At 55.4% G+C, this 14265-nt stretch overlaps 4 protein-coding genes across 4 annotated transcripts; all 4 read right to left on the bottom strand.

Annotated features, from left to right (window-relative positions):
• Positions 1-785: 785 nt before the first annotated feature.
• Positions 786-1676, bottom strand: LDBPK_366510 (small G-protein, putative; the record flags this gene model as incomplete). Its single annotated transcript, XM_003865715.1, has 1 exon — positions 786-1676. One exon carries the CDS (start codon positions 1674-1676, stop codon positions 786-788), a length of 891 nt encoding a protein of 296 aa, XP_003865763.1.
• A 2100-nt stretch (positions 1677-3776) lies between these two features.
• LDBPK_366520 (carboxypeptidase, putative) lies at positions 3777-4892 on the bottom strand (the record flags this gene model as incomplete). Its single annotated transcript, XM_003865716.1, has 1 exon — positions 3777-4892. One exon carries the CDS (start codon positions 4890-4892, stop codon positions 3777-3779), a length of 1116 nt encoding a protein of 371 aa, XP_003865764.1.
• A 1215-nt stretch (positions 4893-6107) lies between these two features.
• On the bottom strand, positions 6108-7145 carry LDBPK_366530 (chaperone protein DNAj, putative; the record flags this gene model as incomplete). The annotated part of the gene is made up of 1 exon (XM_003865717.1): positions 6108-7145. One exon carries the CDS (start codon positions 7143-7145, stop codon positions 6108-6110), a length of 1038 nt encoding a protein of 345 aa, XP_003865765.1.
• Positions 7146-13830: 6685 nt separating this feature from the next.
• LDBPK_366540 (glucose transporter, lmgt3) lies at positions 13831-14265 on the bottom strand (the record flags this gene model as incomplete). The annotated part of the gene is made up of 1 exon (XM_003865718.1): positions 13831-14265. A coding segment is annotated over one exon (435 nt), but the record flags the coding sequence as incomplete, so codon positions are not given.

The following is a 14265-nucleotide window of genomic DNA, read 5'->3' on the forward strand; positions in this document are numbered from 1 at the left end:
CGCCGCCATGAGTCTGTGGCAGCAGGGGCATTCCACCCTCTCCTGAGTCCGCACGCCTCTGACAGGCGCGGGCGTGTCAAGCGGAAGGGGCCCGCGCAGAGACGTGTGCCAGCGCACAAAAGGGCCCATAGCGTGCCAGCCTGTAGAGGGGCATAGGGGTGCAGCGATGGACACCCGACGGAGGAGCCACATGCGGTGCGAGGGAGATGTGCGTACTCTGGTCGCTGCGTGCAAGACCATGGCGTGAAATGAGGTGTGCTCTGAGCCTCGAGCTGTCGTCAAATCGCGCGTAGCACACCCGGCGCAACGCCCGGTCGGACGCCCTCATAGCAAACGGCAGGTGAGGGGGGAGGGCTCTGTCAACGGGAAAAAGGGCGGAGGGGGGCTCTAAAGAGAACGAAATCCCCCCACACAAAAAAATTACATGTATACAAAGCAGAGTCGTACACCAAAAGGTCGAAGCCCAAAGCAAAACAAAAAACAACGAGCAGGCAGTGAGGCAGCGGCACAAAACACAGCAGTCGGTGACCTGAAAGACATGGAGCAGAGACGGGTGGCGCAGCGCGCTAAAGAAAGCAGTCGCAGCACCGAAAAAGGCAACGCACGTACAACCAGCAAACCTGCGTGGAGGAGGGGGGACATGGCAGGCCTTCTGTCCGGCATGCACGCCCACGCGAATAAACGCCGCGCGCTTGTCTGAACCTCTGATTCGGATAAAACGGAATCGAATGAGTTGGGAAAGAGTGAAGCAGAGGCAACGAAAGGCAGCCGCAGCAGCAGGTAGTCTAGCAGAGGGAGCACTTGAACTGCTTTTTCTTGTGATGTCCCTGCCCGTGCTGCTCCTTAAGCGTCACACTGTTTTTCGCGCTAGACAACGCCTTCTTTTCGTTCCTGCCCCCGTTCTTTGACTTGACCGATTTCCTGAAAGCGTGCTTTATGACATCGCCGCTCAAACTCGAATTCCCGGCAGCTCGTGGAGATGAGGACGTGGCCGCCGCGTTAGGCGCTCGTGCGGCAGGCACACCAGCGCCACCATGCTGTTCATCCGAGGTCGTCGAAGACGCTACCGCTGCGGGCGTCCCTGCCGTCGGTTCCTTTCCGTCATCTAAGCGATTACCTTTCGGCATGTCTTCGACTTGCTCCTCATCCTGCGCCGAGTTTTCGACGCACTGCTGCGCCGTGAACTCGAACAGCTGCGTTACATTAAAGTCATCCTTAGTGGACACGCGGAAAAGCGGCACCCCGAGCTGGTTGGCTAGCTTCTCCGCCTCCGTATTCGTAATGACGGCCTCGTGAGAGAGGTCGAACTTTGTCTGGCACAAGACCATCGTAATAGGGCCACAGACGGACTCGACCCGCTGCTTCCACCCCGCGATGTTCATGAAGCTGTCGCGATCGACGGTGCTAAACGTCAGGATGGCGGCACCGGCGCCGCGGTAGTAGGCTTGCGTGAGCGCGTTAAACACTTCCTGTCCTGCGGTGTCCCAAAGCATGAGCTTCACCGTCGTGTTGGAGGACCGCAGGAACACATCCTTTTCCATAAATTCGGCGCCGATGGTCTTGCGGTACTGCTCGACAAAGTCGCCCCTCACAAAGCGGCGCAGCATACACGTCTTGCCAACATTGCCATCGCCCACCACGATGACCTTGATGCACTCCTCTTCGTCGCACAGCATGGCTCTCTTGTCGCGCTGATGCCTCTAAGTTCTACTAATACAAAAAAAAACGAAACGGGGAGTAGGGCAGTGCTGATGAAGCTTGGAAAGCTGGATCGGTTGAGCAGCACGGCAGAGAAGCACACGTGGCAGCTGCAGAAGGGGGGAAGGAGGGAGGGAGGGAGGGAGGAAGAGAGAAAGCTCGGCACCTTTCTCTTGGTGAGTGGATGAGGTGTCTCTCTAGTTGTGGATTGGCGCACCTGGGCACACGCGGGGGCACGCAAAGATGATAGGATGAGGGTTGCTACAGCGCAAATCACATTCAAAAATAATAATAATAATAGAGTGACGAAAGAAGTGAACTGGAGGGATAGCCCTGCCGTCAAAACAGGCGCCTACTAGCTATCGAGTCACTGGGTCCTTATCGCACACACGAAGAGCGTATGCTCGCGTGCGTATGTGCGTGTATGGAGACGTGTGTTGGAGCTAGACAAGGGGGAAGGAAGGAGGGCTCGGCAGTCAATGTACCGATTTCACCCGCTCCGATGCAATGCGCAGGACGAATAAGCTACAGGTGTCTCTCCTTCGTGATAAAGAGCAGCGGTGGCGGCAGCACGGCTGCAGGCTGGTGACCCAGAGCGACCCCGGAATCCACGCCCCCAAAGAACGAAAAACAAACAAAACAGGAGGGACGATACTTTGCCGTGTGCGCGCCCCCGTCTCAGGGCTTCTCTTCCTCTGAGAAGAGTGACAACAGAAAAGCACTGCCAGAACAACGGAACCGAGAGGAGTGCAAAGAGGTGGCCCACACACATCGAAGTGAAGTCGAGGGCGGAGAAGTACTTTCCCCCATGCACGTGGCTCGAGCAAGCCGCCGTCACCTCTCCTCCTGACCTGTTTGGCTCAGCTCCAGGTATGCTACCTGAAGACGAGCTGCCGCCGATGTTTCAACAATTTCAGCTAACGAGGAAAAGCGGCGCCGAGTCAGAAGATGCACGGATTCGCTGCGGCGGTGCCTCCAGCGCGGTCCACACAAAGAGCGAGAAATCGACAAAAACAAAAAAAAAGCAGCCGCAGTTCGCAAAAAAAAAAGCTGTGATACGGCAATGCGTGCCGTTTGTGCAACTCAGACGCCACCCACAATGAACGACGAGACCACCTCCACTTCTAGGCAGCGCTCCGTAGCACACGTCTGGCGAGTCTGAAACAGCAGCGCCCCAGCACGCCAAAACAAGACACTAGAGCTAAGAAGGTGAACGTGTGAGCTTCACATCAAACGAAATGTACCTCTTAAGGCATCGCACCCTCAGCCGTACCCCCCCGGGAGGCGGCAAGAGAAGAGAAGAGGGAGAGGGAGAGCGGGTGAAGGAGTGCGACAAAACGCATTGGTATGCTAACGTGTAGGATGCGGCTAAGCAGGAACCGTTACTAGCCCGCACGGTACAAGCATCGTCGCAACACGTGACAATCCAGAGATGGCCAGCTGTGGTGCAGCAGCAAAAAATGACGACGAAAGCAGCGGCTCGCAGTTTCTGGGGCAACAATATCGGTTGCAAGTACGTACGCAGAATAGGCTGTCGGAAGACAACACCGCGCTCGGTTGTGTTTTGTTTTTTCGTTGTTGTGGGCGAGGGGGGGGGCGTTACGCTTGAGGTGAATGAGCTTATAGATGTCGTGCTCGCCCTACAAGCGCACGCCAGCCAACGCAACAGCTAGACAGCGAGGATTCAGCTTGCCCGTGTGCATGGTAGCGCGACCTGGTCCGGAAGCAGTGGCAGTCAGGTAGTCATGCTCTCGGCGTGACGTCGGTAGGTACTGCGACCACTGCCGCCATTGCGCATGCGCCACCGTGTGCATGCAGAGACAGGAGATGAGAAGATACGGATCTGCTCCTCAACAATTTCCGAGCCCAAAAAAAAAGAAGGGAAAACAGGAGTGCGCGTGCGCAGAAAACACACCGTGCGAAAAGAAGCGAAAAGACCACATAGAGGGAAAAAAACGGAAGCGCAAGAGAAGCCGCACGCGTCAGCATCTGCGGTCGGGGGAGCATGCGATGAAGAGGTGCAAGCAGCACAGCGCCGCGCAAAGGCAGCACGACACGCCAGGGAACTGGTCGCGTGTCTACAGAACAGAGGAGAGCCGCGAGCACCATTCAGCAGCAGCTCGTCGAGCTTGGGGGCGGGGAGGAAGGAGACACTGGGCGACGGTGCCGATCGTGTAGGCGGGAAAGCCTGCCCAGTAGCCGGCATCCCAGTGAATGCCCTTTAGGCACCCGAGGTCGTCGCGCCCAAGCGTCTCCAGGCCCATGTACTCCTTCATCTTTTCATCCCACACCCGCGGCACGTTCGCCGCCTCCAGGCGCCCCTCGATCAGGTTGCGCTCGATCTCGTAGCGCAGGATCACGTGGAGAGAGAGAGAGTAACCCACCTCGTCTGCGAGCTTCCGGATGCAGCTCGGCTTCACCAGCTGGTTGATCTTGCGCACGTTCTTCACCGTCAGCCCTGGCTGCGCGCCAAGGTGCAGCTCCAGCAGCGGCGCCAGGTACTCGGCGAACGCAGCGGACATGGCTATCATCCTCTCCGCCAGCAGCGACTGCGTCTCGTGGATGCCGCCGGATCGCGCCTCGCACACCGGCTGCCCAAGCAGCTCGCGCGGCCCGCAGTTCTGCTCGTATTTGGCGTTTCCTGTCTCGTGGATCGTCGCCAGCAGGCACTTGGTGTAGTTGTCCGGCGACCAGTAGTACGTCATCCGCACGTACTCCTTCAGCATCCCACCAAACGGGTGCGGCGCCTCGTCGTAGCGACCCGCGCCCCAGTCGTACTTCCACACGTCCGTCATCAGCTGCCGGCCAAGAGCAATCTGCTTTTCCTTCGAGATCGGCGTCTGCAGCTCAGTGAGGCTCGCGCCCACGTCCTTTCGGTTCTCCAGCACCTCCTTGTACAGCGCTGGCAGCCAAGACTTGATGTCCGCGTAGATTGCGTCCAGCTTCGCAACCGTCATCCCGGGCTCGTTGGCGCCGAGCAGCGCGCCGTACGGGGACTTCCCGCTTGTGCCGGCTCGAAGGCAGCCCTCCTCGCGCTCGAGGTCCACCAGCTCCTGCAGCGTCGGCAGCCACGCAGCAATGTCGTTTTCCGCGCGGCATTTTACCCACAGCTGCTGCGCCAGCGTTGTCAGCCGCGTCCTGCGCCGCAGCAGCTCCTCCGGCAGCTGCGACGCAAGCTCGTGCAGGCGCACCATTTCGCGGAGGTTCGCGCGGTCCACCTCGGCGAGTTCGTCCTTAACCAGCAGCGCCTCCTTCAAAAGGAGCGCAACGCGTGGCGCTGTGTGAAGCTGGCGCACGTGTGCCTCCAGCTCCGCAAGCGTGTTCGCGCGAGCCGTCGCGCCCTTCGGCGACATCATGGTATGCATGTCCCACTCACCTAGGGCAAGAAGGTGCCGCAGGCTGCGCAACTTTCGATGCAGCTGCTTCAGCTCCTCGTACGCCTGCATGATGTCGCTGAGGGAAGGGGGTGAGGGTCCGCGTGTGAGTGGGTTTTGTGCGTGAGGTTGTCAAGCGTTTGCACATGGGTGCAGGCGAGGGGATATGGCATAGACAAACAGAGAAAGTGCGGAGAATCGCTGCAAGGCCGTGAAGCGCGGCACAGGGGCGCGCAGCGCCCCAATGGTCGTTAAGGGTGCTTTTTGTGAAGCACGATTGCGCACGCGCACACAATTGCGAATGCGTGGGGGTAGGTGCAGTGTTGAATGGAGAGGGGGTGAGCGACAGCGTGTCGAGTGTGCGGAAGAGGTTCTTTGCGGAATGACGAGCGACCACAATCAGTGCCCCTTCGACAAAGATCAGGCGCCGTCTTGTGCCATGTAGCTGACGTGATCGATGAGGGACGGGGGCGGGGAAGGGGGGCACGTCGCAGTTGGGGCTGTATCAACTTTTTCTGTTTTTGTTTTCCTTTGTTGTTGCTCGGACGGCAGTTTTTCGCTTTTTTGTTGTTTTCGTGTTCAGCACCCCCTTCGATGGCGAGGGCGCCGAGATGAGGAGACGACTGAACACGACGTGTGGACGAACATGAGTGCCTTCTATTTGTTTTTTTTCTTTGTTGTGCACGTTGATGCGACTGTCTTGCGAGATGTGTATACGAAAAAAAATATATATATATATGATACTTTATGGTAGGGAAAAGATTCGCGGATGCTGGCGAGATGGCGGCAGGCACGATCCATTGCCCACGTATCGCGCGTACAGGAAAGGTTGCTTGCGTATAACACCACGCTGCGCCCCTATATATCAAGCATCCGAGGTAGCTGTGGAGGACGAGGATGGGAGCATTGTCGCGAAGGTGTCTACCAAGAACGCCGGCCGGTGAACTCGCGTCAGAAGTGACCGGTGCTGTCTGCAGTCCGACCTACCACCCTCCTCTCTCACACTGAACGCACACGCCAATACCCGCAACCAGGCTAGAAGGTACACTTCTCAATCAAACGTTTTGTGTCTTCGGTCAGCGAGTCGGGAAAGTCAACGGCGATGGTGACGTACATGTCGCCGTTGCGATTCGTCTTGCGGTCAGGCAACCCGGATCCCGATACGCGCAGCTTGCGACCACTTTTGCTGATGCCATTAAGAGGCAGGGAGATTGTCTGGCCGTCAATGCCTTTTACGAACACGGTGCTGCCGAGCAGAGCCTGCTTGAGGTTGATGTGCAAGGTCGTGTGAAGGTCCGCGTCGCGTCGCTCAAACCGTGGGTGTGGCCGCTCGTCCAAGATAAAGACCATGTCTGCGAGTACGTTTGGCGGGTAACCCTCAACTTGCCCGCCCTCGCGCTCAAAGCGGATCTTCGTGCCCTTCTTGTACCCCGGCAGCACCTTCACCTCAAACATTTTCTTCTCCGGCCCAGATGGCATGTTGCGCGACACGTTGAACTTCTTTGTGCAGCCAGTGTAGATTTCCTCCAGCGTGCAAGCGAACGTGTACTCCATCGGCGGCACGTCGCACGTCGGAGACGACTGTGGGGTGCCAAAGCTCGACGCGAATCCCTCCGGGCCACCGAAGCCGCGAAAAACGCGATGGAGGCCCGGGCCACCGCCGCCAAAGGCCTCTCCCCCGGCGAACGGGTCCGACGTGCCGAAGAACTGATTAAAGATCTTGAAGGCGTCCGTGCTGGAGAACTGGTACGTGGCGCCGCGGACGCCGCCTGGCATACCACCCGGCATGCCGCCAAAGCGCATGCCTGCGCCGCCCGTACCGGAGCCACCGTCCTCCGGTATTCCACCCTTCAAGCCCTCCTCGCCATAGAGGTCGTAGATCTTTTTCTTCTTCTCGTCGCTGAGCACGTCATACGCCTCGCTCACCTCTTTGAACTTGCGCTCGGCCTTTTCACGGTTGTCAGCGTTCTTGTCGGGGTGATACTTGAGAGCGAGCTGGTGGTACGCTTTCTTGATCTCATTTGGCGTGGCGTTGCGGCCGACGCCAAGCACCTTGTAATAGTCTACGCCCATCGTCTCTATGCCTTGCGCGCCCTGGTCCTTTGCAAGCCACGTTCCACAACTTTAAGCAGCCCACACGAGCACGCCTGGAAACACAAAAAGCGCGAGCGTCGATCAAACGGGTATGCGTGCGTGGGCAGGGGGAAGGCGTGTCCCTGGTACGGCTGCGCCCGTGTCCCGCAATGACGTTGAAATGTCGCTGTGGTCTTCCACAAAGTTTCCGTTCTCGAGAGGGAGGCGGATGCTGCAGCGCGTGCGGTATTGATGCTGCCTGCTCCAGGCTCTCTTGGTGTTGCCCTCCTTCCTCTCCGCTCTATCGCTGAGGCAGTGGGTTACCACTCCTACAATTCTTTGTAAAGCGTCTGTCGGTGTGGGTGTGTTTTCTGCGGCAGCACCTTCGCTCCAGGGAGAGCTGGTATCACAGGTGACACGGCAACTCTCGTGCACGCCTCAATACGGAGAGCAGAGTGCCAAGGGACGAGTAACTGGGCTGTGCGGGAGCTTGCTTCGCGACGAAACGTACATGCACGCTCCAACAAGAAAGGAAACTGCGTGCAATACGAAAGTAGCCGCAGTGAGCGAGCAGTCGAGGCGGTGCAGCCACCCGGACGCAAGGCCAGGCTGAAAACAGGCGGCCTCGGAGAAAGGTAGAAGACGGCGGAACAAAGAACTTCTACTCACAAGTAGAAGACAAAATAAGAGCTGTTGAGCAGAACAGCCCAAAGAGTGGGGGGATGAAACACAGTGGATGGAGGAAAGAAAAAACACATATAAGATGTAATATGCACGTACGCCGCACGCGCGTTTGTATGCCTAGACGGAGAGACTGGAGCGGCAGCAGTGGCGACGAAGACAGAATCTCGTTGATTCGTTCTTGCGGATGCTACGCTGTGGAGGATTTGGTTGTGCGACTTTCGATTTTTGTCTGCGTTTATGTGCGTCGAGAAGTCTGTAGAAAAGTGTTGCGCTTGATGGTTTGCTCTTTTCTTTGGCACAGACAGGAAAATGTGACGTGATCCTGCAGAGCCGTCAAGCATCACGCGTGAGAGCGCAGGTGTAAGGGAAGGAGGGGGTGCGTCAAGGGCCCTCAACCCCGATAGGCGCATATGCGCCCCGTCATGGTAGGAGGGAAAGAAAGCAAAGACGTGTGCAAGAGAAGAGAGACGAGAAGTGGCAGAGTGTGGAGAAATGAGTGAAGATGGTGATCTTCTATCGAGGCTCCGAACTGAGAGGGATGTGATGACGCAGGTTGCACGAAAGCGTGCAGACGATACGAGAGAGAGAATGGCGGCGGTGGTGAAGAGCTCGCGCCGGTTCCTTTGCTATGGGCGCAGTGTCTCAACGCGAAAAAAAAAAACAGGGAAGCGTCACCAGCCCTGCCCCACAGTCATCGCCGCACACCCCCTCCCCCTTTCTCCTTTCTCTTTCCGTCGCGCGCACCGCATCCACGCTGCAGGGACTACAGTGCAACCGCGACCCTCTCTCAAAAGTGTCCTTCCCTCTGTTGTGGAGGGCTCGCCTCCTCCGTTCCGTACATCGAGGGATGTGCCAGCGATAGAGCACGCTTAGGCGCATGGAGCGAAGGGCAACATCCTCACCGCCGCCATCATGACCCACGCGCTTGTGGATGCACGCGACACCAAGCACGCATTTCCACGCCACACCAAGCCGACACAAGTGGTGCTTCTTTGACCTCGTGTGATTCGGGTTGCATCGCTCATGCCATTGCAGTTGTTGTGGCATCACTACAGTCGAATGCAGACGTTACGAGACGAAAAAGGCACTGACAAGATACACGGAAGAAGAAAACAAACAGCGCCACGAGAGCGAAAAAAAAAAAACGGGCGTGGCAGTCCCACGCGAATGAGCGAAAGGCAAGAGGTGAAGAGGTGAAGAGGACAACTCCGAAGCTGTCCATGAATGCAACCTGTGCAGATGGAGAACGGTGGTGGGGAGAGACACAAGAGCAGTAACACAAACCAGCTCGCTGCTTTGCTGATCGGAGGAGAGAATAAAGGAGGGTGCGGAGAAGTGAAAAGAGCGTGAGGAAAGAAGTTCGGGCTCGAGCGTGTGTCCCACTCGCTCTGCGTATGCTGCCGTGTGGTTTGGCGCCTTGTGCACGTGCGCGATCCTTCTCTCCTTCGTTCCTTCCCCCCGTCTCTCTTTGCTGTGCTCCTATTACTATCATCTTCCACCTCTTGCCCTTCTTTGTGTTTGTGGCTGCTCTTAGTTGTCGGCGGCAAAGGAAAGCGTTTCGCTAACGGATGTAGTGAGCAGGAGAGTGCGTGGAGGAGGACGAGGAGACACTGTGCGCACGTTCAGCTCTCTCGTGAAGGGCAGACACGCGCACACGCACACACAAAAATGACAAAACGCGAGAAGAGGGCCGAGCAACACATTGACAGCGAGAGAGGGATGGAGGGGGGAGGCAACGAAAAGGCTAAAGAGCGACACGAAAAAGAGCAGTGCTGCTCATTCGTTCGCCCACCTACGTTTGTCTCGAGCCTCGGGTTTGGGGGAGCAAGAGTAATGCGCAGAAAGACACAACGACGGGAGGCGTAAGGGGGAAAACGTCAGTCACATGAAACACCAGAGGGAACAAAAACAAGAAAAAGAGCAGCAACGCGTTGCCGGCAGTGCTGCTTTTCGGTGCATCTTGGCTGAGATTATTCTGAATGCACGGCGCTTTTCTGTTCTTGTTCGCTCGCTCGCTCTCGTTTCAAGAATCCTCCTGCGCCTTCCTTCCTTGCCCTTTTTTGTACTCTTCTTTGTTCAGACCCAGGGCTGGTGTGTTCCAGCGGGAAAGTGGGGGGTGTTGAAGTGGGCCTCTGCGAAGGGGCCTCCTCCCCTTTCTTTTTCGGCTTCTTCGCGTGCTCCTCTCTACCTCACACGAGAGCAAGCTCGTGAATCTGTGTGTGTGTGTGTGTGGTCAATTGGCGCCCCTCTCCAAAGCGTCTCTTACCGTTTTCTTCTACTGTCTCCTCCTGCCCGCTAGGCGTACGCCGAGCCCTCGGTAGCTTCTTCGCGCGACGCCTGATGGTGTTCATCGTTGGTTCTGCCACAGTTGTTTGATCTCTCTCTCTCACTCTTTTGTTTTAGTCGTTCGCTTTCATCTTGCTGTTTGGGCTGTATGAGAGAATGGTATATCAGCCTGCGTGATGCCCCCTTCCGTCCTTCGTGCCCCCTCGTGATAGACACAGAAAGCAAGAGGAGGAAGGGGCATAGCAACGGGGGTGAGGGGAGAGACTCGAGTGCCCACTATACGCATAGGGGTATAGAGCTTCCTCACATCTACTTTGTTTTTGACTGCTTTCCACTCTTTTGGCTCCTACTTCCGTAATAGCAGTCGGGCACTAACATCGAAGGAAACAAAAAGAAAAGAAGGGTGGACAGAGCAAAGAACGTGTGTGTTTCCTTCCGTGGCTCAAGTGGAATCAAAAACCCCGAAACGAAAAAAAAAGACGAAGTCGACATCGACATGTGGACGAGGGGGAGGGGAAGAGGAGGGGGAAGTCATACACAGAGAGAGAGCGAAAGCGAAGGAGCGGAAAAAACAACAAAAGGAAAAGAGTGAGAAGTTTCAAGAGATGAGCTCAGGAACACACATACAAAACGAGCGAAAAGTGAAACAAAACAAGCGTAGCAATGCATGCGTGTTGTTAAATGTGTGCTGGATAAAGCAGACGTCTCTGGTGCGAGCAAAAAAAAACGCAATAGGGGGAGAAAGAAAAAGCGCGATCGTGGCAGTGAAGCGATGGGGTTTCTTTCAAAGAGGCACATAGTAAGGCAGCGATGCTCTTACTTTTTTTTCGTTACCTTGCTCTCTAAAGTTTTCATTTTTGAATGTGTTTTTGTTTCGTTTTTTTTTTGTATTAAAATCGTTCGCGTAAATATAATCCTGCAGGTCGGTTTCTTTTTCCTCTGTCCTTCTTGCCATCCCCTTCCTCCTCCGGCGCTGCTTGTCCCTTGCCTATCGCTGTCGCCTTCATTGTGGAACGCTGTGATTGTAGATTTCTTGCCTCCGCCGTGTCACGAGTTCCAGCCTCGTCCCATCTCACCGAGACCTCACTGCTTCTGCAAGAAACAGCAGCAGACAAGGCAACAGCAGCACGCGATTCAGTGAGCAAACAAACATGCAGAAGAGGCGCCGAGAGCGGAAACGAAAACACAGAGCTGTCGCCTCATCACGACATTCAGAGGAGGAGGAGGGGGGCAGAAGACCAAGCGGCTCCTTCGTAGCCCTGTCGGAGACATGCACCAGCACCTGCATTTTGCATCACTGCAAACGCCATATATATATATATATGTGGTGGGCAACAAAAAAAGAGGGAGAGTGCGAAGGCATCAGGGACGCATCGACACATATAGATGCACCGAAGAGCCACCTCTATCAGTCCCTACGCAACAAACAAAGCAGAAAAGGAAGGGGGAAAATGTGACGCATGTGTGTTGTGGTGTGGGGGTGGGGTGGGTGTAGTGGGGGCTGAGAGAAAGGGAAGAATTGACGGGGAGGAAAGGAGAAAGCACTGGGGCAACACAGACATGTAAAGGAAAAGAAGCAGAGAGAAAGAAAGAGACGGCCAACACCACCACCACGGATGGGGAGAAAGGCAGAGAGATGAAGCACGTAACGGAGTGCCTGTGTGCGTCAGGCAGAGAGATACAGAAGAGGAACTACATAAGCGCAGACAACAGCAATAAAACGGCAAACATGTGTGGAGAACGTACAAAAACAGAAGGCGGAAAGTGGTAGGCTGAAGCTTGCACGAACCAGCTAAAGCACGTCGGACGCGTGGGGACACTGGCGCTGTATATATCCTTTGTTTTTTTTCTATTGCATTGTTTCACTTCAGCTCCTGGAACAAAAGGGGAAGAGAGGGGTCACTACTAAAGAGTTGAGGGGCACTCATATCGAGGTAGGTAAGAAAAAGAGGCAGACCACAAACGCACGCAGACAAGCAGGTATTCCTTTGCTCCTCTGTGAAACGGAAGGATGTGCGTTTTTTTTTTTTCGCTGAGTAGCAAACAAAACAAGTGGCGGTTATGATAAGGAAACCCCTTCCTATGGGGTAGCGCGATGAGTATACTTTTTTTTTCGCTCTTGTTTTCGTTGTGGCGCTGGTGTTTCTTTGGGCATTGTGGGGTCTCTTCTGTGCGTGCGAGAGAGAAAAGGAGAGCGCATCGCCTCGACATAATGAATGCGCCTGCGAACAGCTGCGATCTGTAGAGCGCTGGAGCGACAGAGAATACTGAGTTAACCAAAGAGAGGTTATCTTCGGCAAAGCAGCTGTCCTGAAGAGACAGGATAGACGCGCTAGCATGTGGGCGGCTCTTTTATCATTTGTTTGCTTTTCTGCCTTGCAGCCTGCGCGAAAAAAAAAAATCGCGTGCGGCGCAGTTTCCTCCCTCTCCAAACGCCTTCTTCGGAGCCCCAGCACAACCGCACACTCAAATATACGAGGGGGTGGCCATGCAGTGCACCTGCGCGTGAAAATAAGGTGATGGGGGATAAAAACGATGGGCCCCGCCGACGAATTCGTCCCACAAGGTGAAGCAAGGCGAGGGAAAAACAAGAAGCGAGAATGACTTACAAAGAAGATAGGAAGACAGCGGGGAGCTCTAGCATACGCAAACAATACGAGTGCCCCATCCACATACAAGCACACGCACCACTCACCCCTTTTCCCTCTTTACGCACACACACACACATATATATATATATGTACATTTAAATACAGACGCACAAGAGAGCAAAAACAAGAGCGACAAAAAAAAACTTTTTGTTTGTTCACGAAAAAGAGAACAACGAAGCAAGCAAAAGCAACACACACACAAGAGGGCATCGTTTGGTACCGAACTACTGTCGCTAAGTCACGGGTCCTCCTCCATTTCGTCACAACGGAAAGGATATGGGAAACATGGCAGCACATCCCATTCGTGCGCTGAGAAGGGAGCGCAGACTAGGGAACGACTCCTCAAGTCGTCGGCGTAATAAAGCCGCGCATGCGCCTCGGTGAAAAAAAAGTCGATCACCCTGACCCGCACTCGGGTCCCGAGTGCCGAACAGGTGAATTGCAAGTGTGGTCGGCCTACAAGCGCACACATATGGAAGAAGCAGGATGGGGGGTGCTCGTGAAGGAGCAGAGGGCACGAAGATGATGCCAGGAACCAAAAACAGCAAAAAAAAGGCATGAGCAGGGATGTTTTTGTTTTTCATTTTGGCTTGTGTGCCGTTACACAAGTACATTCCGATTCACGTACGCAGAGCGGGTGCTGCACAGAGGCATGTTAGTGATCGGATATAAACTCTAACCATCCTTTGTGCTTGGCTTCCTCTCATACCCCGCCCTTCGCTATTTTCTCTCGGCACACGCGCCCTTCCTACAAAACAGGTGTGTCGTGCAGGCTCACCACGATCGCTGCACACACGACAAAGCATTCGATGGGCATACACCGCGAACAAAACGACCAGAAACTAGATGACGAAAACAACACCGTAGCGTTAGCTCCGTCAGTTATCGTGACACACGCCGCAGATGGCGACGTGACACAGCAGATCCCGACAATACAACTTGACAGAGGACGGCATCAAAAGAGCAGCGAGAAAAAAAAAACCCGAAAAAACATTGCTGCGAACCAGTACGCACCACCTGCCCACGAAACGGCACACAAACTGCTTCGGCCCCTGGGATATTATTTAAATGTCTTTCTTCGCAATGAATTCCCCGCTCAGCTCCTTCTTCCCGTCAGCCGGAGCCGCCGCCCTCTTCTTGCCATCGCGCTTCTCGTCCCACGGGTGCAGGAAGAAGACCTGGACGATGAAGCAGATAATGCCCACGCAGCCGAAGAAGATGAAGGCAACGGCCTGGCCCTTGTCCTGGTTGCCTGAAGGGCCGCCAGAGATGTGTTCGGTCGCGATCGGGTAGCACACGTTGATGATCAGGTTGAAGATGAACTGGGTCACCTGCGTGAACGACGCACCGCGCGGGCGGAACGACAGCGGGAACATGTCCTGCGTCAGAACGTAGTAGCACGGGCCCACGCACACCTCGAAGCCGAGAATGAACAGCAGGATGCCAGTGATGGCCACGCCGTTCTTCACCTCCGTCTTCTTGCTGACACCAGGGTACAC

Source organism: Leishmania donovani, chromosome 36, assembly GCF_000227135.1.
Source record: "Leishmania donovani BPK282A1 complete genome, chromosome 36".
NCBI lineage: Eukaryota > Euglenozoa > Kinetoplastea > Trypanosomatida > Trypanosomatidae > Leishmania > Leishmania donovani.